This window comes from Emys orbicularis, chromosome 18 (genome assembly GCF_028017835.1).
Source record: "Emys orbicularis isolate rEmyOrb1 chromosome 18, rEmyOrb1.hap1, whole genome shotgun sequence".
NCBI lineage: Eukaryota > Metazoa > Chordata > Testudines > Emydidae > Emys > Emys orbicularis.
Window position 1 is genome coordinate 25,388,792 of NC_088700.1, and position 24,626 is coordinate 25,413,417.

Genomic DNA, 24,626 nt, shown 5'->3' on the forward strand with positions numbered 1-24,626 from the left:
CATTAGCATCATCCAGCCTGACCTCCTGTGTAACACAGGCCGTCCAGCCACACTCCTGGACTCCGGCACTGTACCCATGGCTTCTAAGTGAGCTAGAGCATGTCTAGAAAGACAGCCAGTCTCGACTGAAAGACGTCACGCGATGGGAAACTCCCCCATATATTTAGGCAGTTAGTTACTCTCCCTATTTTAAAAAAATGCCTTATTTCTAGTCCGAATTGGTCTAGTTCAGCTTCCAGCCATTGGCTCTCAGTCATCCTTTGTCTGCTCAGTTAAAGAGACTTCTCTGATCAGAGCTCTTCCCCCGGGAGATAGTTCTAAACGCTGATCAGATCCCCCCTTGGCCTTCTTTGGAGGGAGGTGTTCACTGAGAGGAACCAGGCAGGTATCCTGAAGAGATGGCGAGTGCTTTGAAGTCCTCCCAACACTTGCCATCATTTGTGCCACTTCCCCTTTCCTGGGTTGGTGAGAGGGGCTCTCCGTCCATTACTCGGGCTGCTAAGTGGGATTCCAGAGGCACAGGACGAGAATGGCCATCAGTGCCACTGCAGCGGTCAGGACAATAAAGAAGATGGCGGCTGCCCAGAGCCCGCGCTGCTGCCCTTTTACTTGTTCGGGGGCTTCCGCCGGGATCAGGTTGGTGAGGTTCAGCATGTAGCCCAAGGTCCAGCCGATGTCTGTATTCGCAGCCTGGGGAAAGAGCAAGCGAGCATGTTAATGTGCTGGCAAAGTATTTGGCGCCCGGAGCCCCTGCTGCCTCCAGAGCTTGTGGGGGAGAAATTCTTGTGCCTCTCTCTGCAGGTTCTGGTCCCTGAGACCAATACAGTCTGGCCTGGTTAGCTGGAGCTTGGCTTCTCTGAAGCCATGTGCATCAAAGATGTATCCCCATGCAGGAGTGCCGTTACCATGGTTCTGCCCGAGGTCACTGTGCTATGCAAATGCAGCCAGCAGGAGCCAGCACACCAGGAGCCTGGCATCCCCTTCTGATCCCCCCAGCTCCTACAGGGGCAGTAGAAGTGGTGCTCCTCCAGGGGTGAAAGTAACTTAAAGGACTTACCGGTACACCGGAGTCCTGCACAGGGGGTGTGGCCTCAACCAGAAGAGGTGTGGCCTCAACCAGAAGAAATGGGGCCTTTAAATACCAGGGCTCTTTAAATCAAGATTTAAAGGCCCAGGGGCTCCGGCTGCGGCTGGGAGCCCCAGGGCCTTTAAATCACCCCTGGAGCTACCAGCTGCAGAGGCGGCTGGGAGCCCTGGGGCTCCGGCAGTGATTTAAAGGGCCAGGGGCTCTGGCCACTGCGGGTAGCCCCAGGCCCTTTAAAGCACCGCCTGAGCCCCGCTGCCGGAGCCCCAGGATAGCAGCAGCAGGGCTCCGGCAGTGATTTAAAGGGCCCGGGGCTCCCTGCCCTTTAAATCACCACTGGAGCCCTGCCACCGCTACCCCAGGGCTCTGGCAGCGGGGCTTGGGAGACAAAGGGCCCGGGGCTCCGGCCGCTGCAGGGAGCCCCGGGCCCTTTAAATCACCAGCCTGGGGAAGCCGGTCCGGTCCGGCACAGCGTACTGGCTCTTGCCGGTACGCCGTACCGGACCAGACCGGCTTACTTTCACCTCAATGCTCCTCTCACAGGGCCGATTCAGCCCTACACAGACATTCATTGCTAGTGTCCCCCAATGCAGCCCTCCCAGCGTCCCTCCTGCTGCCCCATTCTTGGATTCTGTACCCCAAACTGGCCATTAAAGGCCAGCCCTCATTAGCATTGTGGCCCAGGGCCTTTGGGGTCACAAGCAGTGACACTTCTTTGGGACTGGAGCCATTGCAACGATTCAGAAGCAGACCTTGCCCCTGCAGTGACACCTCTGATGGATGATTTAGTTTTATTTTCCCCTTACAAATCTGCCATCATTCTCCACACTTCCATCCCCCGCACAATGTCCCTGTGACCTCTGGACTACCTCAGCCAGCTGTGACAGAAGCCTGCTGTGAAACCTATCTGACTCCACTGAAGTCAATGAGGTTCATTTGGATTTATGCCAGTGTAAAGGAAAAAAGAATTTGGCCCTGTGGTCTCTAGGGAATGTGTGGTGAAGCCATGTGGCCACTAGTGCAGAACTTTCCATGACAGCACACCATAGCCTGCTACCACCGAAGATCTGCTCTTCCTCTCACAGACAGGAGGAAGGATGTAGCCGGAATCAAGCCTCTTCAGGGCTCAGTCGTGCTAAGTGCAGCCACCTTTGGTGTGATGCCGAGTGCCCTTGATTCCCAGGCAAACCAGTCGGAGTCGAGGGCACTCAGAACTCAGCAGGTCAGATTCTTAGTTACTAGGGGCAGGTGAATAGTCATTTGCATTAGTGGGCAGGGCCGGCCCACAACATTTTGGCACCTGAGGCGGGATGAAAGGTCTCAATTCTGCCTTCTTCCTGTTCTACGCCTCTCATAGTACTGCTCTGCTACCTACCCCAATAAAGGAGAACTAACAACTTAAAATGCCTTTTTCAAAAATTTTAAGTAACACTTAACTTTCAAACACCTGAACAGCAAATGTAACTTCTTGTCTGCATAGTAAACACTGGCATTTTTATCTGTTTGAATAATCAAAGTGGTGCTTTCCGTGCCTTCTTGGCTGCAAAGATTTGAACTGCTTCCTGAAGGTCCACAGTCTGGGCCAGCTCATGCTCTATTGAGATGGTTGCAAGGCCGACCAGCCTCTCCTGTGTCATTGTGGAGCATAGATGTGTTTTTATTAACTTCAGCTTGGAGAAGCTGCGTTCTCCACTGGCAACTGTTACAGGAAGTGTTAGAAGTATGCGCAGAGCAACAAAAGCATTTGAAAAGAGTGTGGTCAACTTATTTGTGCACATATATTCCAGAACAGCCTTTGGAGTTGATCCTGCTGAAATGTATCTTGAAAGGGCTTTCAGTTCATCACCTAAATCACTCGCATCAATATCGTGCATGTCATCATGTGTCAACACTGTCTCTAGTGCCCTGCATTGCTGGTATAGGTCTTCTTCAGGTATAGTGAGGAGTTTTTGAATATCATACAACATCCCAAGTATACTGCTGTGTTCCTTGAGCTGCATGAAACGTTCTTCAACTGACTGTATTGCACAATCTAGCACCTGGTTAAAGAATTCAACTTTGAATTGTTGTTTGGGGTCTCTTATGGGATTATCCCATGCCTCGTAATCAAAATGTCGTCTTCTTCGGTGACTCTTGTATTCTTGATTGGGTGGGAAAATAGCTTCAGTGTGAAGTTCCTCTGCCAATTTCTGTGCACTCTTCAGAACGTTTTGAAATCCCTCATCTGACTGGTAAGACTGTAGGTATGACTTTGCTTTGTCCAGTTGTTCCATTGCTCCAGATATATCAAGGTCAACACCTTGGAGTCTCTTGCTTACAACATTTATTTCAAACAGTATGTCATGCCACAACACTAAGCCACACAGAAATGTGAAGTTATGTATGTTTCTGGAGATTCCATTTCCCTCTGCCACTGTTCTCCTACAAACAGTTCCTGTCATAGCATTATCCTCCATAATGGCAACTGTGGCATCATCTATCTTCCCAATTTGGTGTTTGATAGGCTTTATCACCTCCACTCGACTTTCCCATCGTGTGGCACTCAGTGGTTTCAGTGTCAGAGAGGATGTTCCCAGATGTTGCTTCAAAATTTGCCATTGATGAGTTGATACAGTCTCCCACAGTATTCTTGCCGCCAAGTTAAAGAAATATGGGCTGGATGAATGGACTGTAAGGTGGATAGAAAGCTGGCTAGATCGTCGGGCTCAACGGGTAGTGATCAATGGCTCCATGTCTAGTTGGCAGCCGGTTTCAAGCGGAGTGCCCCAAGGGTCGGTCCTGGGGCCGGTTTTGTTTAATATCTTTATTAATGATCTGGAGGATGGTGTGGACTGCACTCTCAGCAAGTTTGCAGATGACACTAAACTAGGAGGCGTGGTAGATACACTAGAGGGTAGGGATCGGATACAGAGGGACCTAGACAAATTAGAGGATTGGGCCAAAAAAAACCTGATGAGGTTCAACAAGGATAAGTGCAGAGTCCTGCACTTAGGACGGAAGAATCCCATGCACTGCTACAGACTAGGGACCGAATGGCTAGGTAGCAGTTCTGCAGAAAAGGACCTAGGGGTCACAGTGGACGAGAAGCTGGATATGAGTCAACAGTGTGCTCTTGTTGCCAAGAAGGCTAACGGCATTTTGGGCTGTATAAGTAGGGGCATTGCCAGCAGATCGAGGGACGTGATCGTTCCCCTTTATTCGACATTGGTGAGGCCTCATCTGGAATACTGTGTCCAATTTTGGGCCCCACACTACAAGAAGGATGTGGAAAAATTGGAAAGAGTCCAGCGGAGGGCAACAAAAATGATTAGGGGTCTGGAGCACATGAATTATGAGGAGAGGCTGAGGGAACTGGGATTGTTTAGTCTCCAGAAGAGAAGAATGAGGGGGGATTTGATAGCAGCCTTCAACTACCTGAAGGGGGGTTCCAAAGAGGATGGAGCTCGGCTGTTCTCAGTGGTGGCAGATGACAGAACAAGGAGCAATGGTCTCAAGTTGCAGTGGGGGAGGTCCAGGTTGGATATTAGGAAACACTATTTCACTAGGAGGGTGGTGAAGCACTGGAATGCGTTACCTAGGGAGGTGGTGGAGTCTCCTTCCTTGGAGGTTTTTAAGGCCCGGCTTGACAAAGCCCTGGCTGGGATGATTTAGTTGGGAATTGGTCCTGCTTTGAGCAGGGGGTTGGACTAGATGACCTCTTGAGGTCCCTTCCAACCCTGATATTCTATGATTCTATGATTCTATGATGCAGAGATTAGAAAAATACAGAGATGCTTTGAATTACATTAAACAATTCAGCAGCCTCACTAGAAGCTGATGCTGCATCACTGACCACCAATGAATGAGAACTGCATGGGACAAAAAAAGCTCAAGGGTTTAACTCTCGGATCCGTGTCTGCACTCCTCTGTTCTTTCCTCTCATGTTGGCACCATTATCGTAGCCCTGTCAGCTATCACAATTCCTGTATCTTCCAGCTTTTTAAGAAGCACATTTGTCATACCAAGTGTGCTGTAGTATCATCAATGTCAATAAATTATAGAAAATGCTCTCTGACAGTCACCATTGCAGGGACATTTTCACTAGGTTCTGTTGTTGTTACAAAATGCACCATTAAAGTCATTTGTTCCGTATGGCTGATGTCAGGTGTGTAGTCCAGAATAACAGAATAATATCTTGCTGACTTCAGATCTGCCACAATCTTCTGTTTGACTTTTGTTGCCAGTAACTGTATGATCTCATTTTGAATTGTTTTTCCAAGGTAGTGGTGTGTGTACATTTCTTGGGTGGTGACTCTTACTCATAGACTCATAGACTCATAGACTTTAAGGTCAGAAGGGACCATTATGGTCATCTAGTCTGACCTCCCGCATGATGCAGGCCACAAAGGCTGACCCACCCACTTTCCCTTAACTCAGCTGTTGAAGTCTCCAGATCGTGATTTAAAGACTTCAAGTCGCAGAGAATCCTCCAGCTTGCGACCCCTGCCCTATGCTGCGGAGGAAGGCGAAAAACCTCCAGGGCCTCTGCCAGTCTATCCTGGAGGAAAATTCCTTCCCGACCCCAAATATGGTGATCAGTAGAACCCCGAGCATACAGGCAAGAATCTCCAGCCGGACCCTCATTTTACCAGCGATGGCACGTTATTGCCTAATTGACTAAAATCACGTTATCCCATCAAACCATTCCCTCCTGAACTTATCTAACCTAATCTTGAAGCCAGGGAGGTCTTTTGCCCCCACCGTTTCCCTTGGAAGGCTGTTCCAAAATTTCACCCCTCTGACGGTTAGAAACCTTCGTCTAATTCCAAGCCTAAACTTCCCCACGGCCAGTTTATATCCATTTGTTCTCGTGTCCACATTAGTACTGAGCTGAAATAATTCCTCTCCCTCCCTGGTATTTATCCCTCTGATATATTTAAAGAGAGCAATCATATCGCCCCTCAGCCTTCTTTTGGTTAGGCTAAACAAACCGAGCTCCTCGAGTCTCCTTTCATAGGAAAGGTTTTCCATTCCTCGGATCATCCTAGTGGCCCTTCTCTGTACCCGTTCCAGTTTGAGTTCATCCTTTTTAAACATAGGAGACCAGAACTGCACACAGTACTCCAAATGAGGTCTCACCAGCGCCTTGTATAACGGAAGCAGCACCTCCTTGTCCCTACTAGAAATACCTCGCCTAATGCATCCCAAGATCGCATTAGCTTTTTTCACAGCCACGTCACATTGCCGACTCATAGTCATCCTGCGATCAACCAGGACTCCGAGGTCCTTCTCCTCCTCCGTCACTTCCAACCTATGCATCCCCAGCTTATAACTAAAATTCTTGTTAGTCATCCCTAAATGCATCACCTTACACTTCTCACTATTAAATCTCATCCTATTATTATTACTCCAATTTACAAGGTCATCCAAGTCTCCCTGCAGAATATCCCGATCCTTCTCCGAATTGGCAATACCTCCCAACTTTGTGTCATCCGCAAACTTTATCAGCCCACTCCTACATTCGGTTCCGAGGTCAGTAATAAATAGATTAAATAAAATTGGACCCAAAACCGAACCTTGAGGAACCCCACTGGTGACCTCCCTCCAACCTGACAGTTCACCTTTCAGTACTACCCGCTGCAGTCTACCCTTTAACCAGTTCTTTATCCACCTCTGGATTTTCATATCGATCCCCATTTTTTCCAATTTAACCAATAATTCCTCATGCGGTACAGTATCAAACGCTTTACTAAAATCGAGGTATATTAGATTCACCGCATTTCCTTTATCTAGAAGGTCTGTTACTTTCTCAAAGAAGGAGATCAGGTTGGTTTGGCACGATCTGCCTTTCGTAAACCCATGTTGTAATTTGTCCCAATTGCCATTCACCTCAAGGTCCTTAACTACTTTCTCCTTCAAAATTTTTTCCAAGACCTTGCATACTACAGATTTTAAACTAACAGGCCTGTAGTTACCCGGGTCACTTTTTTTCCCCTTCTTGAAAATAGGAACCACATTAGCTATTTTCCAGTCCAACGGTACCACCCCCGAGTTTACAGATTCATTAAAAATTATCTTCTTAGATGCTCCTAGAGTACAGCATCAAACTCAGCCATCAGCTCCACAATTGTAAGGAAGTTTCCATTGTTTGGCACATACAGCTGATCTGAAGTGCCCGCTGGGGAGCCCAGAGCCCTTTAAATCCCGCCCGCAGCTCCGGCGGCCGGGCTGGGGCCAGGATTTAAAGGGCTCGGAGCTCCCGCGGCTGCGGGGAGCCCAGAGCCCTTTAAAGCCCCGCCCGCAGCTCTGGCTGCCAGAGCTCTTCCGGATGAGGCCACGCCCCCTCAGGACTCCGGCAGTACCGGTAAGTCCTGTAAGTTACTTTTACCCCTGCACGCAGTACAAGGAAGTCCCTCAGGCTACTGCTCAAGTCAGTCCACAGTCCTGGATCATCTAGACTTAAGGAACTAAACTCAGCAGCAGCTGTTTCTTGCGCCTCCACCACACTCTTCTCTGATCTATTCTTTTCTTCAGGAATGTGCATGGTTACATCCATTTGAGATGGAGCTATGGATGCTGCAGTAGCTGCCAGGTCACCTGCACTCTGACTAACTGGAAGATCAGGCATCTCCTTACCACTCACATCCTCACTGTGGCCGGAAGGCTCCCCGTGAACATTTGTGTCTATGTATCTCAGGAGAGCTCCTTCCTGTTTAGATAGAAAAGCTTCCTTTGCTTTCTTTCTTTTTCTGAATGCTGCCCCAGAGGGGCGTTTTCTTCTTTCACTCATGACTGCTGTTCTGTGCCAGATATAGTGGCTCTCAACACTCAGTTGAAGGGGACAAATAAGCAGGCTGGTAGCAGGGCCTGAGTGAGGGAAGATATCAGCATCTTAAGGGCCTAACTGGCTCCTAGTACTTCAGTTGACTGCCTGTTCTCCTCAAGTGGGTTCAGGGAAGCAGCAGGAAACAGGAAGCTCCCTGAGAAGCTGGTGTTAATCAGTCCAGGCTCCTGGAGGTGCTAGAGAGGTACATAAGAGGCTCCTCCTCCTCTCTCTCCCTGCAGCTCCTGCTGCTTTCTGTTATTCCCTCTCACCTTTTCTCCTGCCTGCCTGTTATGTCTCTTTTGCCCTCCTTCCTCCAGCACACCACTCCACCATCTCTGTGCATCTAGAGCAGAGAGAATACATATGCACCAGCAGCAGACACAATTTTCTACACTCTGGGTCCTAGTGGTGCCCCCCCACAGTCTGGCACCTGAGGCGACCGCCTCAGTTCACCTCATGGTAAGGCCAGCCCTGTTAGTGGGCACAATTCTCACACTGTGTAGTGATAACTGTGGCCAAGATTGGAGACAGCGACCCTGGGAGGAGTGGCAGTCGCTGCCAGCTGGCTGCACAAGCCGGACCGACAATGGCTCTTTACCTTTTGGCGGAAATGGATGTTGCTCCACATTTGCTCGTCAAATTTGTAGCCCTCGTGTAGCAGTGTCAGGATGTAAAAGGCCGAGGGGCAGTAATTGTGTAGGCGCCTGTGACTCTCCTCCTGTGGGAAGCTGGCCTGCAGCTGGGAGAGCCATTGGGACAGACAATGCAGATAGCAGTTAGCAAGGGCCCTGCAAAAAGCCCAGCTTCTCCAGTGGTGGAACAAAGGGGAACAAGCAGGATACAGTTCTATGAAACAGCCAAAGTGTCTGTCTCCATTGCTTAGCCAGCAGCCCCGTTACTGGTGCAGAAACCACAGCTGGGGCAAGAAGCCCAGACCCAAGAACCTTTTTAGCAGTGTGCTGGGACTTGGCCAGTAGTTTTACACTGAAGCTGAGATGCAAAGGGCCTGACACTTTTTGCAGTTCAGATCTGAGAGCCCTGCACGGCTCCTTCCCCTCCCACTTCCTAACCTATCAGTCCCTGCACACTGCTAGGACAAGCCTTTCTGCCAGAATGTGAGGAGTGTGATTCCCACCTGCTAATGGGCCTTCAGAGCTCCTCTGCTTTGAGGCTTGTCATGCAACTCTGGGGCTTCACAGGATAATAGGCAAACACATGCTGAGCTCTCGGCTGCTACCAACAAGAATCTCACCTCCTTCCAGCCTTTAGTGCAGAAGCCCCAGATGGTGGCATTGACGGCACTCAGGGGCTGTCCGTTAGTCAGGTTCAGAAAATAAAATGTGTAGTAAAATCCAGAAAAGGCCTGTGCAAGAAGAGGAGAGATTAAACCTGTCTCCTTTCAGAAGACACTGCAAAGGAGCATAACAACAATAATTAGCTTTCCCTTCTGGAGAACTCTTCATCCAAGGAGAACCCCAAAGTGCTTCATGGCAGTAATGAATTTCTCCTCACTCCCCGTCTGAGGCAGGCCAGCATTATTAGCACCATTTCACAAATGAGGAAATTGAAGCACAGTGAGGTGAAGTGACTTGGCCTAGGTGACAATGATAGTCAACAGCGGAACCAAGAGTAGATCTCAGGACTGGGCACTAGAGACCTGAACCAATGCTTACAGTAGTCAATGGAAAGTCTCCCAGCAATGTCATTGTGGTCTCAACTGGCATCAGTATGTAATCTACAGTACCACATGTTAAGATGCATACAAATTCTGTGTTTGTAGGTGCAAAGCAAAGTTAATGCTTTTGCAGTCTGGGCATGGTTAAGGTGAAGGGCTATATCACAGCTGAATTATTTTTGCATTTGTGAATGTAGTCTGAGATCGACAGTGCAAAAGACTGAAATTCTTTTGTAGCCATAGAGTGGATACAGCCTGGGCAGCCAACATTGAAACTTTCCTCCTCCTACCCATGCCAGTGTGCCCGAGCTGCATCTTGGGCTAAACTATACCATCAAATTGCCTGAGTGGGTTTTTTTTTTTTTTAATACATTTAAATTCTCACAATTTGATTTACAGCCAGAGCTGGCCTAAGAACAGAGGGGCTGAGGTGTGGATTTCAGGGAAGATTGCAAGATTTTGTTTCAAATAAGTTAATAGACTTTAATATCTATTCCCTGACCAGGTCTAAGCACAAAGTGGCAATAATCCTCTTTGCTTAGCATGGAATTTCCTTTGTTTTTGTTTCTGTTGTTGTTTACTTGGAAAAAGAAAACTAACAGAATTGTGACTGAATACACACGGAAACGAAAAATGCTCCCACACCATACTCCAGAGTGTTATGGGCGCTATGGAGATGCAGTGACAAGAACGAACCCAATAACAATTACATGTGTATTCAAATCCATGCGCAGAGCGCCTCTGGAGGCCCTTATGATCACACATGGAGATGTGATACAACATGGTAAGCTTCAAACATGCATGTGCAGATTGGCCTTGGCTCTAGCACAAAATTGGGGCAGCTGCACGTGTTCTGTACTAAGGGCTGCTTTGAAAGTGCCCCTCATTCCTCGGCTGTGGTTGGCAGTGCATAGCCCCCGTAAGTCATGCTAATGACACAACTCCCTTGGGGCCCTTCAGTGGCAGGAGTGTTTCCCAGGGCAGACAGATCACAGAAGTGACCCCCGGGAGGATTCTGCTGGAAGGCAGCGTTATTACATTAACAGCCATGAATGGCACACAGAGCTGGGATGGGGCAAGTTTGTTTCACTCTGCTTGTGACCCGTCTTCCCCTCTGGGGAAGAACAGTCCTGGCACATAGGCCCAGCAGATTTTCAAACATCTCCTCCATAGCATCATGGTTCCTAATGGGGATCTTGGCATTTATCCCAGGTCAAGTTTAGCTGGGGGTTATGCGCACACAGTGATACAGCTTCCCTCCAGTTTAGCTGTTGCCTTATCTATCTCCACAGTCCTGTTCATAGGATCATAGGATATCAGGGTTGGAAGGGACCTCAGGAGTCATCTAGTCCAACCCCCTGCTCAAAGCAGGACCAATCCCAGACAGATTTTTGCCCCAGATCCCTAAGTGGCCCCCTCAGGGATTGAACTCATAACCCTGGGTTTAACAGGCCAATGCTCAAGCCACTGAGCTAGCCCTCCCCCCCGTTGTGACCAGGCATTAGAGTGTGACTCCCATCAGTGTGGTAGCCAGCTAGAAGAGAAGGGAAGGCTCCCTTACGAAGAACTGCCCATGCTCTGGCGGCTGGTAGACCCCGTTGAACCCGCACGTCCTGTTGGCCCCACAGGCTGTGAAGTTGAAGAGTTTCTGGACGGCATTCCTGCACTCCGCTGGGGCTCCTGTCCCCCGCACCGTGAGGATCTGGCTGGGGTCATGTGCAGCTGGTGCCGGGACGCAGGGACTGTCATACAGGGCAGCGGCAGTGATGTTCTCCTCATATCCCCTAGGGTAGCACGGGTGGAAGATCTGCTGAGAGGTGAGGTTCTCCTAGAGAGAGGGGAACCCATTAGCAGCGCTCAGGCTAGGGATAGCAGCCAAACCCGTCCCCTCCCCACCTCTCCCTCATCCCCTCCAGCTTGGCGCTTCTGAAAGAGTGGCAGCTAAACCCTTATAGGAAAGTCCTATAGGATTTAGAAGAAAACAAGAACTGTCCTATGGGTTTTCTTATCCATCCCATTGTATTTGAGACTGCAAACCCTATCCTGGTATAGAATGCTATAGGGTGGGTCACAAAGCCCATGCAAACCCCACTCTGGGTATCTGACCATCTCCCCAACTAGTGTCTCTGAGGCCCTGCCTGGCCTCAGAGATGACACACACATGATGGCGAGGAAGTCAATGCCCCTTCGGCACCTCACCCTACTCTGCTTTTGTCACATGCTCCTCCCGGAGCTCTGCAGCCCCAACACACCCAGGCCAAACTGAGGGTTGGCCTTCATCTCCACTCCCCAATCCTCCTCCTGGTTTGTCCATCCCCAGCACATCCAAGGTCATGCCTCTTTGGGAGCCAACCTCACAGCTGTCTGTGAGACATCAGGACCCAAATCCCAGGGTCTTGACCCTGCATAGCTTCACATGGAACACAAGAGGGCTCAGGGCTGTCGTACTTCAGTACAACGGGTATGAATGAACTCAAGCCAGCTACCTCTAGCTGTCGCCTGTGCACTGAGCAGTGCTGAGTTACCCCCTTGCACACCAGCTCCCTTATGCAAGGTAAGAAGAGTGAACCGAAGCACCAGCCTCATCCTGAGGCCCTGCCTGGCAGACCTCCCCCTTAGGCCTCACTCAGCCCAGCACCAGGACTGGGCTCCCCTGCTTGCCACTTTTTGTGTGGCTGTCTCTGCACAGCCCTTCTCACGTGCCCTGCGCAGGACACAGCCCTGGGTGCCAGAGCCTGGCGGAGCACGGGACAGTCTCTCTGGTACCAGAGCACTGCCCAGGTTGGGGAGTTTCAGGGGAAGATGTACAGTAACATCCATGGCTTCTCGCTGCTTCCACCTGAAACACGTGGGTGGTGCCAGGCTGTCAGGGGAAGGACTTCAGGAGTAGAAAGGTGACACATGGTGGGCTGCCGTCCTCCAGAGTACAGGTGGAAAATCCACCACCACATTGCCGCGGCCTATACAGCTCCCCCATTGCTGGCTGCATGGTGCAGCTATTGTGGCATGCCAAGGGTTAATACAAATCCCAAGGCAGAGAGAGAACTGTTGTGTAGCTGACTGGGCTATAGGATCCACCCCTATTGATCTCCCTGGGTGCTGCTGCAGATTGTTAGCACAGTGTCAAGTCCAAGGACTAGCCAGCAAGAGGGGTGGGGGGAAGATGGAGTAATAAACCACGTAACTATGAGTCACACCCTCGTCAGTGATTTCTGGGAGTTTCCAGGGCTTAGGAGAAAGAAGGGAAACCATCTCTCGCTTCAACAGGGAAACCCTGCCTCACTGGGGCTTTTCTCTAGTACTTGCTCAGTTTCTCAGATAAAGTCTTTATTTTGTCTGCTCTATGCGCTAAAGAAAAGCAGTTGGCAAAGAGTCCCTGTCCACCCAACTTGACAATCTTCTGATGTTCTCAAGGATTTTCTCACTCTTCTCTGGCAGGTCAGAGCCATTTATAATTTGGTTACCCATTTGTTGATGTACACAGGGTCTGCATGAGCTCTAGCCTGACATCTAGGGATGAGTTGGAAGAAGACTTCATGAACCAACCTTGTTTGCCCAGACACACCCACACCCACTCTGTGCCACCACAGGCTGGGACTGCTTTGCCCAAATGATCACTTTGGGCTGGTGTTGGATCACAAGTCACTTTGTTATTGGAGGCAGGGGTAATAAAGGGTTGTTCATGGGCGGCAGGTATCAAAGGCAGGGGAAGGCTCAGCCTAGCCAAACTGCCTGCATGGCCCCGACCACACTCCACCCCCAGGACCCCTCCTGTTTCCCCGTCATTCTCTGCTGTGGGGCCCGGGCCAGTGGCACCGGAACCAGGGGGGTCAGGGGGCCATAGCCCTCCCACTGTCGTCTGGCCCATCCACTTTTCGCTGGGACAGACCCTGCCCCCTTCCCCTCCTCTTCCCCCCGCGGCCCCACCTCCCAGCTAGGCCAGCGTGGAGCCCGGCTGGGGAGCCAGGGCAGCTCTGGGGAGCCGCGGCAGACCCTCCACCTGCCCGTGTCCCTGGTTGCCTGGGGCGGGGGTGGAGGGGTGTCCGCGACTCCACGCCGGCTCCCTCAGCTACCCATGTGGCTCTCCCTGACCTGGCTCCGGCCAGGGGGGTGGGGCTAGGGTGACCAGATGTCCCGATTTTATAGGGACAGTCCCGATTTTTGGGTCTTTTTCTTATATAGGCTCCTATTGCCCCCCACCCCCGTCCTGATTTTTCACATTTGCTGTCTGGTCACCCTAGGTGGGGCCTTGGAGCTGCAGCCCAGCCATGATAAGAGCCATGTGGGCATCTGTGAGGAGACGTGGAGTCATGGACCCTCCTCCTTCCCCGGGTGGGCGGGGAGCCTTGGGGGCGGGGACATGGGCTGGGGACTGCTCCAGCCCCCTCACCACAGGCAGGTAGAGGGTCCACTGCGGCTCCCCGCAGCAGCCTGCCCAACTCTTATCATGGCCAGGCTGTGGCTCCAAGCCCCCCCTCCCCTGCCTCCTCCAGCCGGAGCCGGGTTGGGGAGAGCTGTGAGGGCAGCTGAGGAGAGCCTGGGTTCCTCCACCTGCCCTGGGTGTGGAGCCTGGGACAAGGGCAGGGGCTGCCTGCCTTCGCCTCCACCTCGGGCAGGGGCCCTTGGCCCCCCCCCACACTTTTGGGAAGGCTCCGGTGCCCTGGCCCCGGGCTGGGGCTAGTGGGGGCTGGCCTGCAGCCAGGGACTCTGGGTGGCTGGAGCTGGTGCTTGCGCCACCCGCCCACCCAGGGATGGGGGCCATGCTGCCCGCCCTCCCGGCGCTCCGGGGGAGGGGCGCTGCCCACCTGCTGCGCTGGGGACCGCGATCAGCTGCCTGCCTGCTGCTCTGGGGCTCGGGCTGGGGGCAATGCTGCCTGCCCGCCCACCAGGGCTCCAGCAGGGGAAGAGGGGTGGGATGGATGGGGCCCCAGGCAGAAGGAGCAGGCCGGCTGGGGACTAGCCTCCCCAAGCCCGTGGTTCACCTACCACCCATGGGGTTGTTATCCTTGTTGTATGAATCAAGAGGGGGGGCAGAACTGTGCTTGGCATGCCCCAATTGAGGGGTGTACCCTCAACTAAATTGCACTCGCTAGGCAAGGGTGCCAAAACCCAGGGGAGTTGAAAGAGGGTGGGGACAAGTGTCTGGTGGTGTAGGTGCTGTCTAAGAGTCTCAGACACCATTTGGTTTTTCCTCTCTCTGGTGTAATAACAGACCTTATTAAGATACAACTGAGAGTCTTGCTGCAGACCAACAGAGCTGAAGTCACTAATAACCAGGTCTAAGGATTATACCTGCTTTGGGACAATGTCTCTGATGCAAGTGACTGCCCAGTCTGCACTAGCAATGAGGCCCCCCCCACTAACAGCTGAAAACACTGAGAGCTGTATTAAGTGGTCATAGAATCATAGAATATCAGGGTTGGAAGGGACTTCAGGAGGTCATCTAGTCCAACCCCCTGCATAAAGCAGGACCAATCCCCAACTAAATCATCCCAGCCAGGGCTTTGTCAAGCCTGACCTTAAAAACCTGTAGTGGCCTTCAAGACATCCCAGAGGGTGCAGATTCAGGTGGTGGTGGGTGACCAGCGGAGTGGCTGATGCCAGAATGAGTGCCTGGACAGTGGAGAGAGCAAGGGGCCTTCCCCCCTCCTCCCCACCAGTGTGGGACGTGAATGCACACAGATGCACCTCTGAACTCTGGATCTTCACTGACCAAGGACAACAACAGTGAGTGGGGTGTGGTGGAGGGAGAAGGGAACTCCCTGACTGGATGACAAACTTGAAAACAGGTAAATAAGAAAATGTGACTCACAAACACTGTGTCTGGCATAAATTCCAGACAAATAATTGTTGAGGCTAAAGTTTGAGAAGCTGCTGGACGTTTTCATGAATACATTTTCATGGATAAGCTGGTGGGCCAAGGAATAAAGTGAGCCACAAATAACAGCAGGGCAAGGCCACTACATGTTAGTCACCTATTGTCTGATTCATCCAGATTCAGTACATGCCAGCCTGCAACTTTTTAAACATTTAATGGAGGGTTCTGCACTCTTCTGCTCTTGTCCCTGCCCTGCGCCTGTTGTGCGGCCGGCATGCATTTATTATTGCATTGGAAGCAGTGCAGCAGGTGTGCGCTGCGGGGACACAGCGGCTGTAGTTAGCCACATGGCATGTGTGTGTCACTCTGCTCTGTCCAGACAGTTGAGCAGCAGAGCAGGGGCATTTCACAGGGGCACCTGGAGGTTTGGCAGTTGTCAAGTGTGCACCTCCCTTGGAGACTTCTGGCACTTCAGCTATTCTCTGCTACCAATCATGGTTCAGCTGACTTACTGCCCAGAAGCAGGAAGCAAGGTGTCACATGGGCCTGACTGGAGAAGGACTCCTTTGGGGTAGAGAAGAGACTGGGGATCAATTTTTGTCCTGTGAAAAAGTTCAGTGAAAATGAATATTTTTCAGATTTGAATGAAAAAAACCCAAATTCCCCAAACTGATGTTTTTTTTCAGTTTGTAGCAGCTAAAAACTGAGGGGGGAAATCAGTTTTCGTGTTTTTTTAAAGGAAAGCCTCCAATTTTCTGACAAAAAACTATTTTTTTCACTTATGTTCCATTTGATCAAAAAGACATTTTTCATCCAAATTTCTTTTTGATTGAAAATTGTTGAGCAGGTCTATTGGGGTTGACTATAAGATAGTGACCTACAGAAAGTGAAGGGGAAAATGCTAGTGCCTCGTACTATAATTATTTATACCTTCCTTAGGGCTACCAGCAGCATCTTCAAGGCCTGGTCTCGCCCGTAACAGAGGTAGCTGTGGGTATAAATGGAGTAGTTGGTCCCATACAGCCGGAAGAAGACTTCAGTGCTGTTGTCCTCAATGGTACCACTGGGCTGGAAGGTTATTTGGGTTGAGGCTCCTCCAAGATCCAGAGCTCCCAGAACCTCAGCTGACTGAGGCCGTATCCATTTCCCTGCAAAGGAGAACTGCCCCCACCAAACACTAAGGATTAATTCAGGCTGAAGAAAATCCAAGTTATAATCACTTACTAAAGATTTTGCATGTAAAGTAAACTTTGCGATGGCCTCCTGGATTCCCATGTCCCTATCTAGCCATACCTTCAGTGGCAGGGCATTGATCTCAATGCCCAGCCAAGGTACACAGGGCTAGATCCTCAGCTGCAGGCCAGCTCCTCTTGCTGTACATCAGCCTAGATCCACTGACTGCAAAGAGCTAAAATGATTTACGCCAGCTGAAAATCTGGCTATATGAAAGCACCTTCATAGGCCTCTTTGCGTGGTTTCTTTGTAGGTGATAGCAGCAGCAAAGGCACCCTATAGGAGTAGATATATTATGTTCCAAAATCTGTAAGGTTCCAAAACTGACTGAGAGGAAAAGCACCTCTGGGTTTTAAGTTGAAAAGGAAAACAAATTGCATGAGTTTGTTACAAACGTCAACACAGATGTAAGTAAAGAGCAAACCTTCACTACTGCATTGGGCCAAGGGGGAGGCATTACCTTCCTCCAGTTATCTGAATAAGGCCTTCTGTTGCATGCAAATGCCATGGCTTGGCACAGGACAGGGCCTCCCTGAGTCCAAGCACCCCATGGATGCAATGCTGACTGCAGCTATAGCCATTTGAAGGTTTCCCTGTTGTGGAAAGATACCAGAGCCCTCCTACCAAATGAAATGCCAGCTTCCTTTGTGAGAGGTTTGCTCCCATGCCAGGGATGTCAGGAAGCCAGCTTCCAGAGCCCTGGATTCTCATGTGGTGTGGGAATTCCCAGCTGGAGCCAAGACGGGACAAGCCAGAGAAGGGAGCACATCTGGGAAATGAGCTGGGCTGAGACGACCTGCCATGTTGACTCCTCGTCCAACCCGTTTTCCACAGAAAAGGAGCAGCCCAGCCAGCCAAGGTCACTCCCTTTCCTTCCCCCTCTGCCCAGGCACTAACCTTGACGAGCGTCTCCAGCAGGTAGTTGATTGTGATCCAGCCAAAGGATCCTTCCTCATTCCCAGTGAGGATCCGAGCGCCACGGAAATCTACAGGGTACTGCCGGATGGTCTTGGAGACCTCTGCAAAGACCAGGTCAGCTTTTGTGCTGTTCTGCTCCCTGCGAATGGGGAGGGGAGAGATTCCACTGGGCCCCTGGCAGACACAGCACAGCACGCATGGTGGCTGCAGTGGAGGAAGAGTTGCCCCTAGCATACAGCACTCCATTGTGGTTTCAAGGGATACTGACATTAATGTCTATTGCAAAGTGTCAGGGATGCTCAGGAGAAGGGTGAGAACCCTCCTCTATCTGGTTACGAGCAACAGAGGGTCCTGTGGCACCTTTAAGACTAACAGAAGTATTGGGAGCATAAGCTTTCGTGGGTAAGAACCTCACTTCTTCAGATGCAAGAAGTGAGGTTCTTACCCACGAAAGCTTATGCTCCCAAAACTTCTGTTAGTCTTAAAGGTGCCACAGGACCCTCTGTTGCTTTTTACAGATTCAGACTAACACGGCTACCCCTCTGATATCTGGTTACATGTCTCTTCTCAGGAGGACAAGGGGAGGGTCTGGAAGATCAATCAATCATGTGTCACTGAGAATGGAGGGATCAGGGATGCCCTAACCATCTCCACTGAGCAGTGTTGGTGTGTACATGGATAAAGAGGTGAATGGTTAATCTATCAGCTAGCAATAATGGCCACCTCCTACCTCACGGCCACTGCCATACCCTCCCCTTCTAGTTGTTGATCCCCCACTCTCCTCTCCTTCAGCTGCTGGTTGCCCCATTGGTGGGGCCTCTGCCAGAACCACCCTGCATGGACAGTGGGAGTTCCCAGTGCCTCTCCCCCATTCCCAGCTCCATTGCACTGATTGGCGTGTATTTATTATGGTCTCTAGAGCACAGGCCTGTGTGTGGTGGGAACCGGCTTTTCCCTGTGCGGAGCTGCCCTCCTCACAGTCACTCCCGGTACCTCAGCAGCCGCATGCCTGCAGTAGCGCCGAGGTAGGTGGGCGTTTCTCTCTGTTGCTCCGCAGGGATGATCGTCATGGCCTTGTCCAGACAGGCCCTCAGGCTGGCTCCGGCATTAGCAGGGTTTTCAGCATAACTGGAGATCCCAGGTCCTGGAATAAAGCATCCCAGTGAGAGCCTGAACTCAGCCAGGCCCCTAAGACAGGGACTGGCAATGCTGCCAGGGCCTGGTCTCAGAGGCGGATTAGGGGTGTGGGGCCCTGGGCCAGATCAAGTGGGGGCCCTTCCCCACCCCTTCCGCCTGCAGTCCACACACTCCTTCCCGCTTCCCTCGGCACTCCTGCCGGGGAGCTGGGGCGGGGTGCGGGGGCTTCCCCCACTCCCAGGCAAGAGTTCTGGGAGGGCAGGCAGAGTGGGGCAAGCCCCCGTGCCCCGACCCCACTCCCCTGCAGGAGCACTGGGTGGGTGGGTTGGGGCATGGAGGCACTCATTTTTCTGGGGGACCCCAATTGGGTGGGGTCCCTGGGCATGGGCCATGTTGTCCCAATGGCTAATCCAGCACTGCCTGGCCTGGTACCCCGGGGCTGGAGAGCTCACAGCGAGGGTCAGACCCTGCAAATATTGGATTGTTCAGCACAATGGAGCTACCAAATGGAGCTGAACAGGAAGCAACAGCCTTGTCCCATCCAGTTACAGAGCTGAATCCAGCTCTGAGGTATCCAAGGCAGAAGCATTATCTAATGGTGACACCAGGACTAAATGTGTCCCAACAAGCTCTCCCATTGGCTGGTGAAGCTCTGGGCTGGTACCACTCTTCCCCAGGAATGTTCTTGCTGAGGCAGTTTTCAGAGCTGATCGGGCTGCAGGTCACAGCACCTGAAAAGACGTCAGGTAGCCAAAAAGAGCACAAGGCAGAGCTCCTCACCTTGGAGGAGAGGGTAAAGCTAGGAGTGATTATCACGCTCATTAAACCTGCACATGATCTGTGCAATTGGCTGCATTGCCATCTGGCTCTGGTAAATGAAACCACTTGTTGGGGCAGGGCTGCCCGGAGGGGGGCAAGTGGGGCAATTTGCCCCAGTCCCTGGGCCCCGCAGGAGCCCCCACGAGAGTTTTTTGGGGGCCCTGGAGCGGGTTCCTTCATGGAAAACTCTCGTGGGGCCCGGGCCCCTGGAGCTTCTTCCGCTCCGGGTCTTCGGCGGCAATTCGGCGGCGGGGGCCCCCCACCGTCGAAGACCACAGGCCCCCTGAATCCTCTGGGCGGCCCTGTGTTGGGGTGTCTCCTTGTTTATATAAGGAGGAGAAAGGCAGGTGTTAGCTTTGCAGGGAAGAATGTACAGAGTAAATATACACAGGGGCACGAATAGTTGTGTTCATGATGGATGTGGCGTGGCTGTTTGTTTGCCTCAATTAAAATCTCATTCTGTTTTCAGAGTAGCAGCCGTGCTAGTCTGTATCAGCAAAAACAACGAGGAGTCCTTGTGGCACCTTAGAGACTAACACATTTATTTCAGCATAAGCTTTCGTGGGCTAAAACCCACTTCATCGGATGCATGCAGTGGAAAATACAGTAGGAAGAGATATAGATATAGATATATATACACATACATATATATATATATATATACATACAGAGAACATGTATATATATATACATCTTCCTACTGTATTTTCCACTCCATGCATCTGAAGAAGTGGGCTGTAGCCCATGAAAGCTTATGCTCAAATAAATTTGTTAGTCTCTAAGGTGCCACAAGGACTCCTCGTTCTTCATTCTGTTTTGAGATTGTATTTCTGGGATTTCATCTCGATGAGATTAGCTCAGCCCCTCCCACTGGTCGAGACTGGAGCTGGAATGGGTATGTCAATATTTATCTTCCCCAGATTCCAATGGACCAACAGTTCCACTAGTTCAAGCTCACTCACAGCCACAGGACCTTTGGTTTGAGCTCACTTAACCAATAACTTGGTTCCCTGTGGCCTCGGAGCCTTGTCTTTTATCCAGAGCTCTAAAGCAGAGGAATCTATGTGATACCAGCAGTGCTTGCCTGTGCTTCATTCTAGGCTCCCACATGCACTGGGCATGGTCCATACTGATTTCAGCTAGTCAGTTACCCCAGGAGTGCTGGGCTAACACTCCCCGTGCTGCTCTGCCCACCCCAAGGGTTCTCTTTTAATGCTGTTAAAGTGTTAAAGACAAGCTTAGTGCTAAGCTTCCCACTGGTCCCTGTGCTGCCACCCCTCAGCCCATAGGCGCCAACTTTTCCCAGCACCGGTGGGTGCTCGACCCTGGCCCCGCCCCACCCCCTCCTGCCCTGCACCCATTCCAACCCCTTCCCCAAAGTCCCCACCCCAACTCCGCCCCCTCCCTGCCCCTATTGGACTCCTTCCCCAAATCCCCGCCCCGGCCCCGCCTCTTCCGGGAGCGCACCACGTTCCCCCTCCTCCCCCCTCCCTCCCAGCGCTTGCCATGGCGAAACAGCTGTTTGGCGGTGGCAAGCACCGGGAGCTAGGGGGAGAAGTGGGGACACGGCGCACTTAGGGGAGGAGGCGGAGCGGAGGTGAGCTGGGGCGGGGACACCCACCAATTTTTCCCGATGGGTTCTCTAGCCCCGCAGCACCCACAGAGTCGGCGCCTATGGCTCAGCCCTGTGCTGCAATACACCTCTCTGACCCAGTCTTGCCTCACCCAGCTCTGCTTACACATCTCAGCCCTGACTAGCAGCAACCTCTGGGTCCTCACTCAGCTCTGCTAGTGCACCTCAGTTCTGACCCTCAGCTGCCCTGCTGGTTCACTTCTGGGTCCCCTCCCCCCCACAGCTGTGCAAATGCCCCTCAACCCCGATCTGCAGCCCCCCTGCTAGCCCAGCCCTGGGCCTCTCGTGCCCAGACTGACCATTGTGTCAAAGCTGAACAGTGATTTTGGGATATGGACAAACATTGAGGGGGCTGGGACTGAGAACCAGCAAACTCATTCACTGATAATCCAGCCCCATGTAAAGCCAGGATATCCAGCTAAGCGACTGTCATGCTGCCCTGCTTAATGCTGGGTCTGTGTGTATGCAAATAACCTGTGGGTAAAGTCTTCCCTTTGCTCTAGGTTGCTCCCCCAATAAAGATGGCTCCTCCAGTGTCACAGACAGAGCTCAGCAACCAATCAAGGCTTTTCTTCCAAGCCAGCTCTCCCATTCTGCAGTACGCCCAGCACAAAGCATAAGGGGGGAGCTCAGGGAGGAGAAACAGAGAAACATCTGACCACACTGACCTGGCACGGTGCAGGCCTCAGCCTGGCTGACGATGCCGGTGCCATTCTCCTTATTCGCTGGCCATTGGTAGATGTAGAGAGCCGTGTGCGAGGAGCCGGCGTCAAACACCATCCCATACTGAAGGGGGAGCCGGAAAGGGACATGGGGTCAGAGAGCACTTGCCGCTACAGACAGGCTTTGGGGATTTCCCAACTGTCCCCAGGGAGGCAGCATGGAGGGGGTAGCTGGGACGCAGCTTCACCTTGCAGGGTAATACAGGGAGCTGGTGGGGACTGGCAGGCAGTGGAAGTTCAGAGGCCAGGGGCAGAGACTAGCCAGTAGCAGCTGTGTAAAGACCCCCCAAGGAGCAGCATCGGGGATAAAAGCCAATATGTCTGGCTGGCTCTGAAACCACAAGCCCCTGGTGCGTGAGCTAGCAGGGAAGCCTCTGTCGGTGCTTGACAATAGGAAGATTTTGTCTCCTGTAAACCAGGCGCTCGTGCCCAAAGTACTAGCCACGTCGGGCTATGGGGCTGTGTACAGGCATCGCCCCCACCTCACTGACGTGCCCAAACATGCTCAAACCTCCTGTAAAGGCCTGAGCTTAACTCTTGATGGGGCATTGGCTGGATACCTGAGCTACAGCCACAGCTCCTACCTTGGTGCCTGGAGGCAGATAAACATCCTTCACACCCACAACCGCCAGGATGAGAGCAATGATGCCAGAAACAACAATGACTGCCAGGAGACACCCAACAGCAACTGCCTTGGGACTGCTTCCCATGGCGACCTGCAAGATGAAGGACCCCGGCTGGGATCGGTCACATCTTTAACCCCAGCACCAACCCTGGCAGGTACCACAAGCCAGAGAACTTCCCAATCGCCTTCCTATTCGTCTGCTCATAGCTTTGTTTTTAGTGTCTTAGGCCCTTCTGGGCAGAGTGACCAGCTCCATATGATGGGTCTTGTGAGGCTAACAGCCCCAGGTGGGCTTGAACGAGCTACCCTCAGCTCTCCAAAGCACTGGCTCTCTCTAGGATTCTCCAGGGGACCCTTCGCTCTCAATCTGCTGGCAGACACCCCCTTCTTCCCACTTCTCAGGCTGCATGTCACAGGAGCTTCACAGCCTGGCATTTCTAGGCCAGTGTTTTCCACCCCCACTCCCACTTCCCCATCACTTCCCCTCCCCCCACAGTCCGAACATTGCCTCTCACTTCCGCTCTCTAAATCAAGCAGGAACCCCCAGAGCATTGGGGCACTGGGTCGGTGTGACTCTCTGAGCCCTTTGGGATTCCCCATCCTCATGCACCTGGCAGAATCAATAAATCAGAACAGTGAGCAATGGAGGAGGCGCGTTAGACCATCATGGCCAGGCTTTCCACTTGGGGCCCATGTGGCACCTTCCCTAAAATGCTTTGCTCGCTCTAGATTGAAATGTTCCAAATGCAGGGCTGGTCTGGGAAGGGTCCGGCTCCTGCCTTGCCAGAGTGGGGGAGGGATGTGAGCTAACCCATGGTTGGTCCCCCAGCCAGAGTGGGAAGGTGGCCCTGTCTGTGTCACTGAGTTACCATCATGTACATACAGAGTAAAATCAAGAGGGGGATCATGGCTGTAACTAGAAAGGGTCAAAGAGGAAGAGAAGTAGGCCCGTTCCCCCTTACACCTCCCAAGATAATCATCCTCCCTCCTTGAGGGTTACATGGCTCAGACAATTGCGGGCTGTCAAGACCTCATCCCAGATGCATCTCATTATTCACTCAAGCTATAAGTGCTGTAACAAGGCCAGAGTTGTGCTGCACAGCAGACCCTGGGAACCCCCAAAAGCATCACTAGACTCTGGTAAGGCTGCATAGCCATTATCTGTCACATACTCCGTTCGTGTGTGGTCCAGTTCCCCGATGAATTCACAGTAGGTAACCAAACACGTTTGTTTCTGTACATAGTTATTGCAAAAGAACATGGACCAGTCCCAGAAACACATCCTGGCCACCTGTCCCAAAGAGCCATCCAGCGCCAAAGGATAGTCCGAAAGTCACCAGGCTCAGTATACCCATGAACTGTGCACTAGAACATGTGTGATGAGACACCTTTCCTACAACCTCAGGGCCCAATCCAGCAGAGTGCTGAGAGCCCCCAGGAAATCTTACAGACCTGCACCTCCCACTGATTGCAAGAGGTGCTCAGCTCCTACGAGGTTCAGGACCTAAAATTCAGTGAGAAATCACAGCAGTATAACCAGTGTGAGAAAATGACAGAGTCTGGTTTTATCTGTGCAATGGCCTACCCACCTAATACATGCAACAGCTCAGTAAAGACACTATGTTGTGCTTCCTCCCCTCCCTCTCTGCCCTCCAACCCGCTGCGTAGGTTCTGCTTGGTCAGGAGTTGGGCTGAATAAACAGAAACAGAAAAGCCAGCAAGCAGGATGGGTGGTCCTAAGGCATGTTGCCTAAGGCCACAGATCCCCTATGTTCAGTTCTCAGCTGAACCACTGACTCCCTACATAATCTTGGCCAAACTGCTTAATCTATTCTGTGCCTCTGTTTCCCTATCTGTACAATGGGGTTAGTGCTCCCGATTGATGATGATGAGGTGCTCAGATATGATGGTGATGGGAGGTTGGCCTTTTAAATCCAATACTGCCCAGCACCAGACGCAACCATTGGAAATAGGTTCCATTAGTAGGAGTTCACAGTTGTTCCCCCGTTTTGTGGTTTTTGCACTTGCTGTTTATTGAACATACACAGCATTTCACTGCACAATGGGGCACGAAGCACAACGCATTTTGCTGTATTGTCTTGTTGGGGGCAGATGGCCTTAGAATATGTGAAATACAGTCAGTACAAGCGTGCTGTG

General features: G+C 51.7%; 1 protein-coding gene across 1 annotated transcript; it reads right to left on the reverse strand.

Annotated features, from left to right (window-relative positions):
* Positions 1 to 498: 498 nt before the first annotated feature.
* Positions 499 to 22,554, reverse strand: ENTPD8 (ectonucleoside triphosphate diphosphohydrolase 8). The gene is made up of 9 exons (XM_065418830.1): positions 22,429 to 22,554; positions 21,791 to 21,908; positions 18,527 to 18,677; positions 17,513 to 17,672; positions 16,313 to 16,543; positions 11,126 to 11,392; positions 9,142 to 9,252; positions 8,488 to 8,628; positions 499 to 690 (listed from the first exon to the last, which is right to left on the reverse strand). The coding sequence occupies exons 1-9, from the start codon at positions 22,552 to 22,554 to the stop codon at positions 499 to 501; spliced, it is 1,497 nt and encodes a 498-aa protein (XP_065274902.1).
* Between the last annotated feature and the right edge of the window lie 2,072 nt (positions 22,555 to 24,626).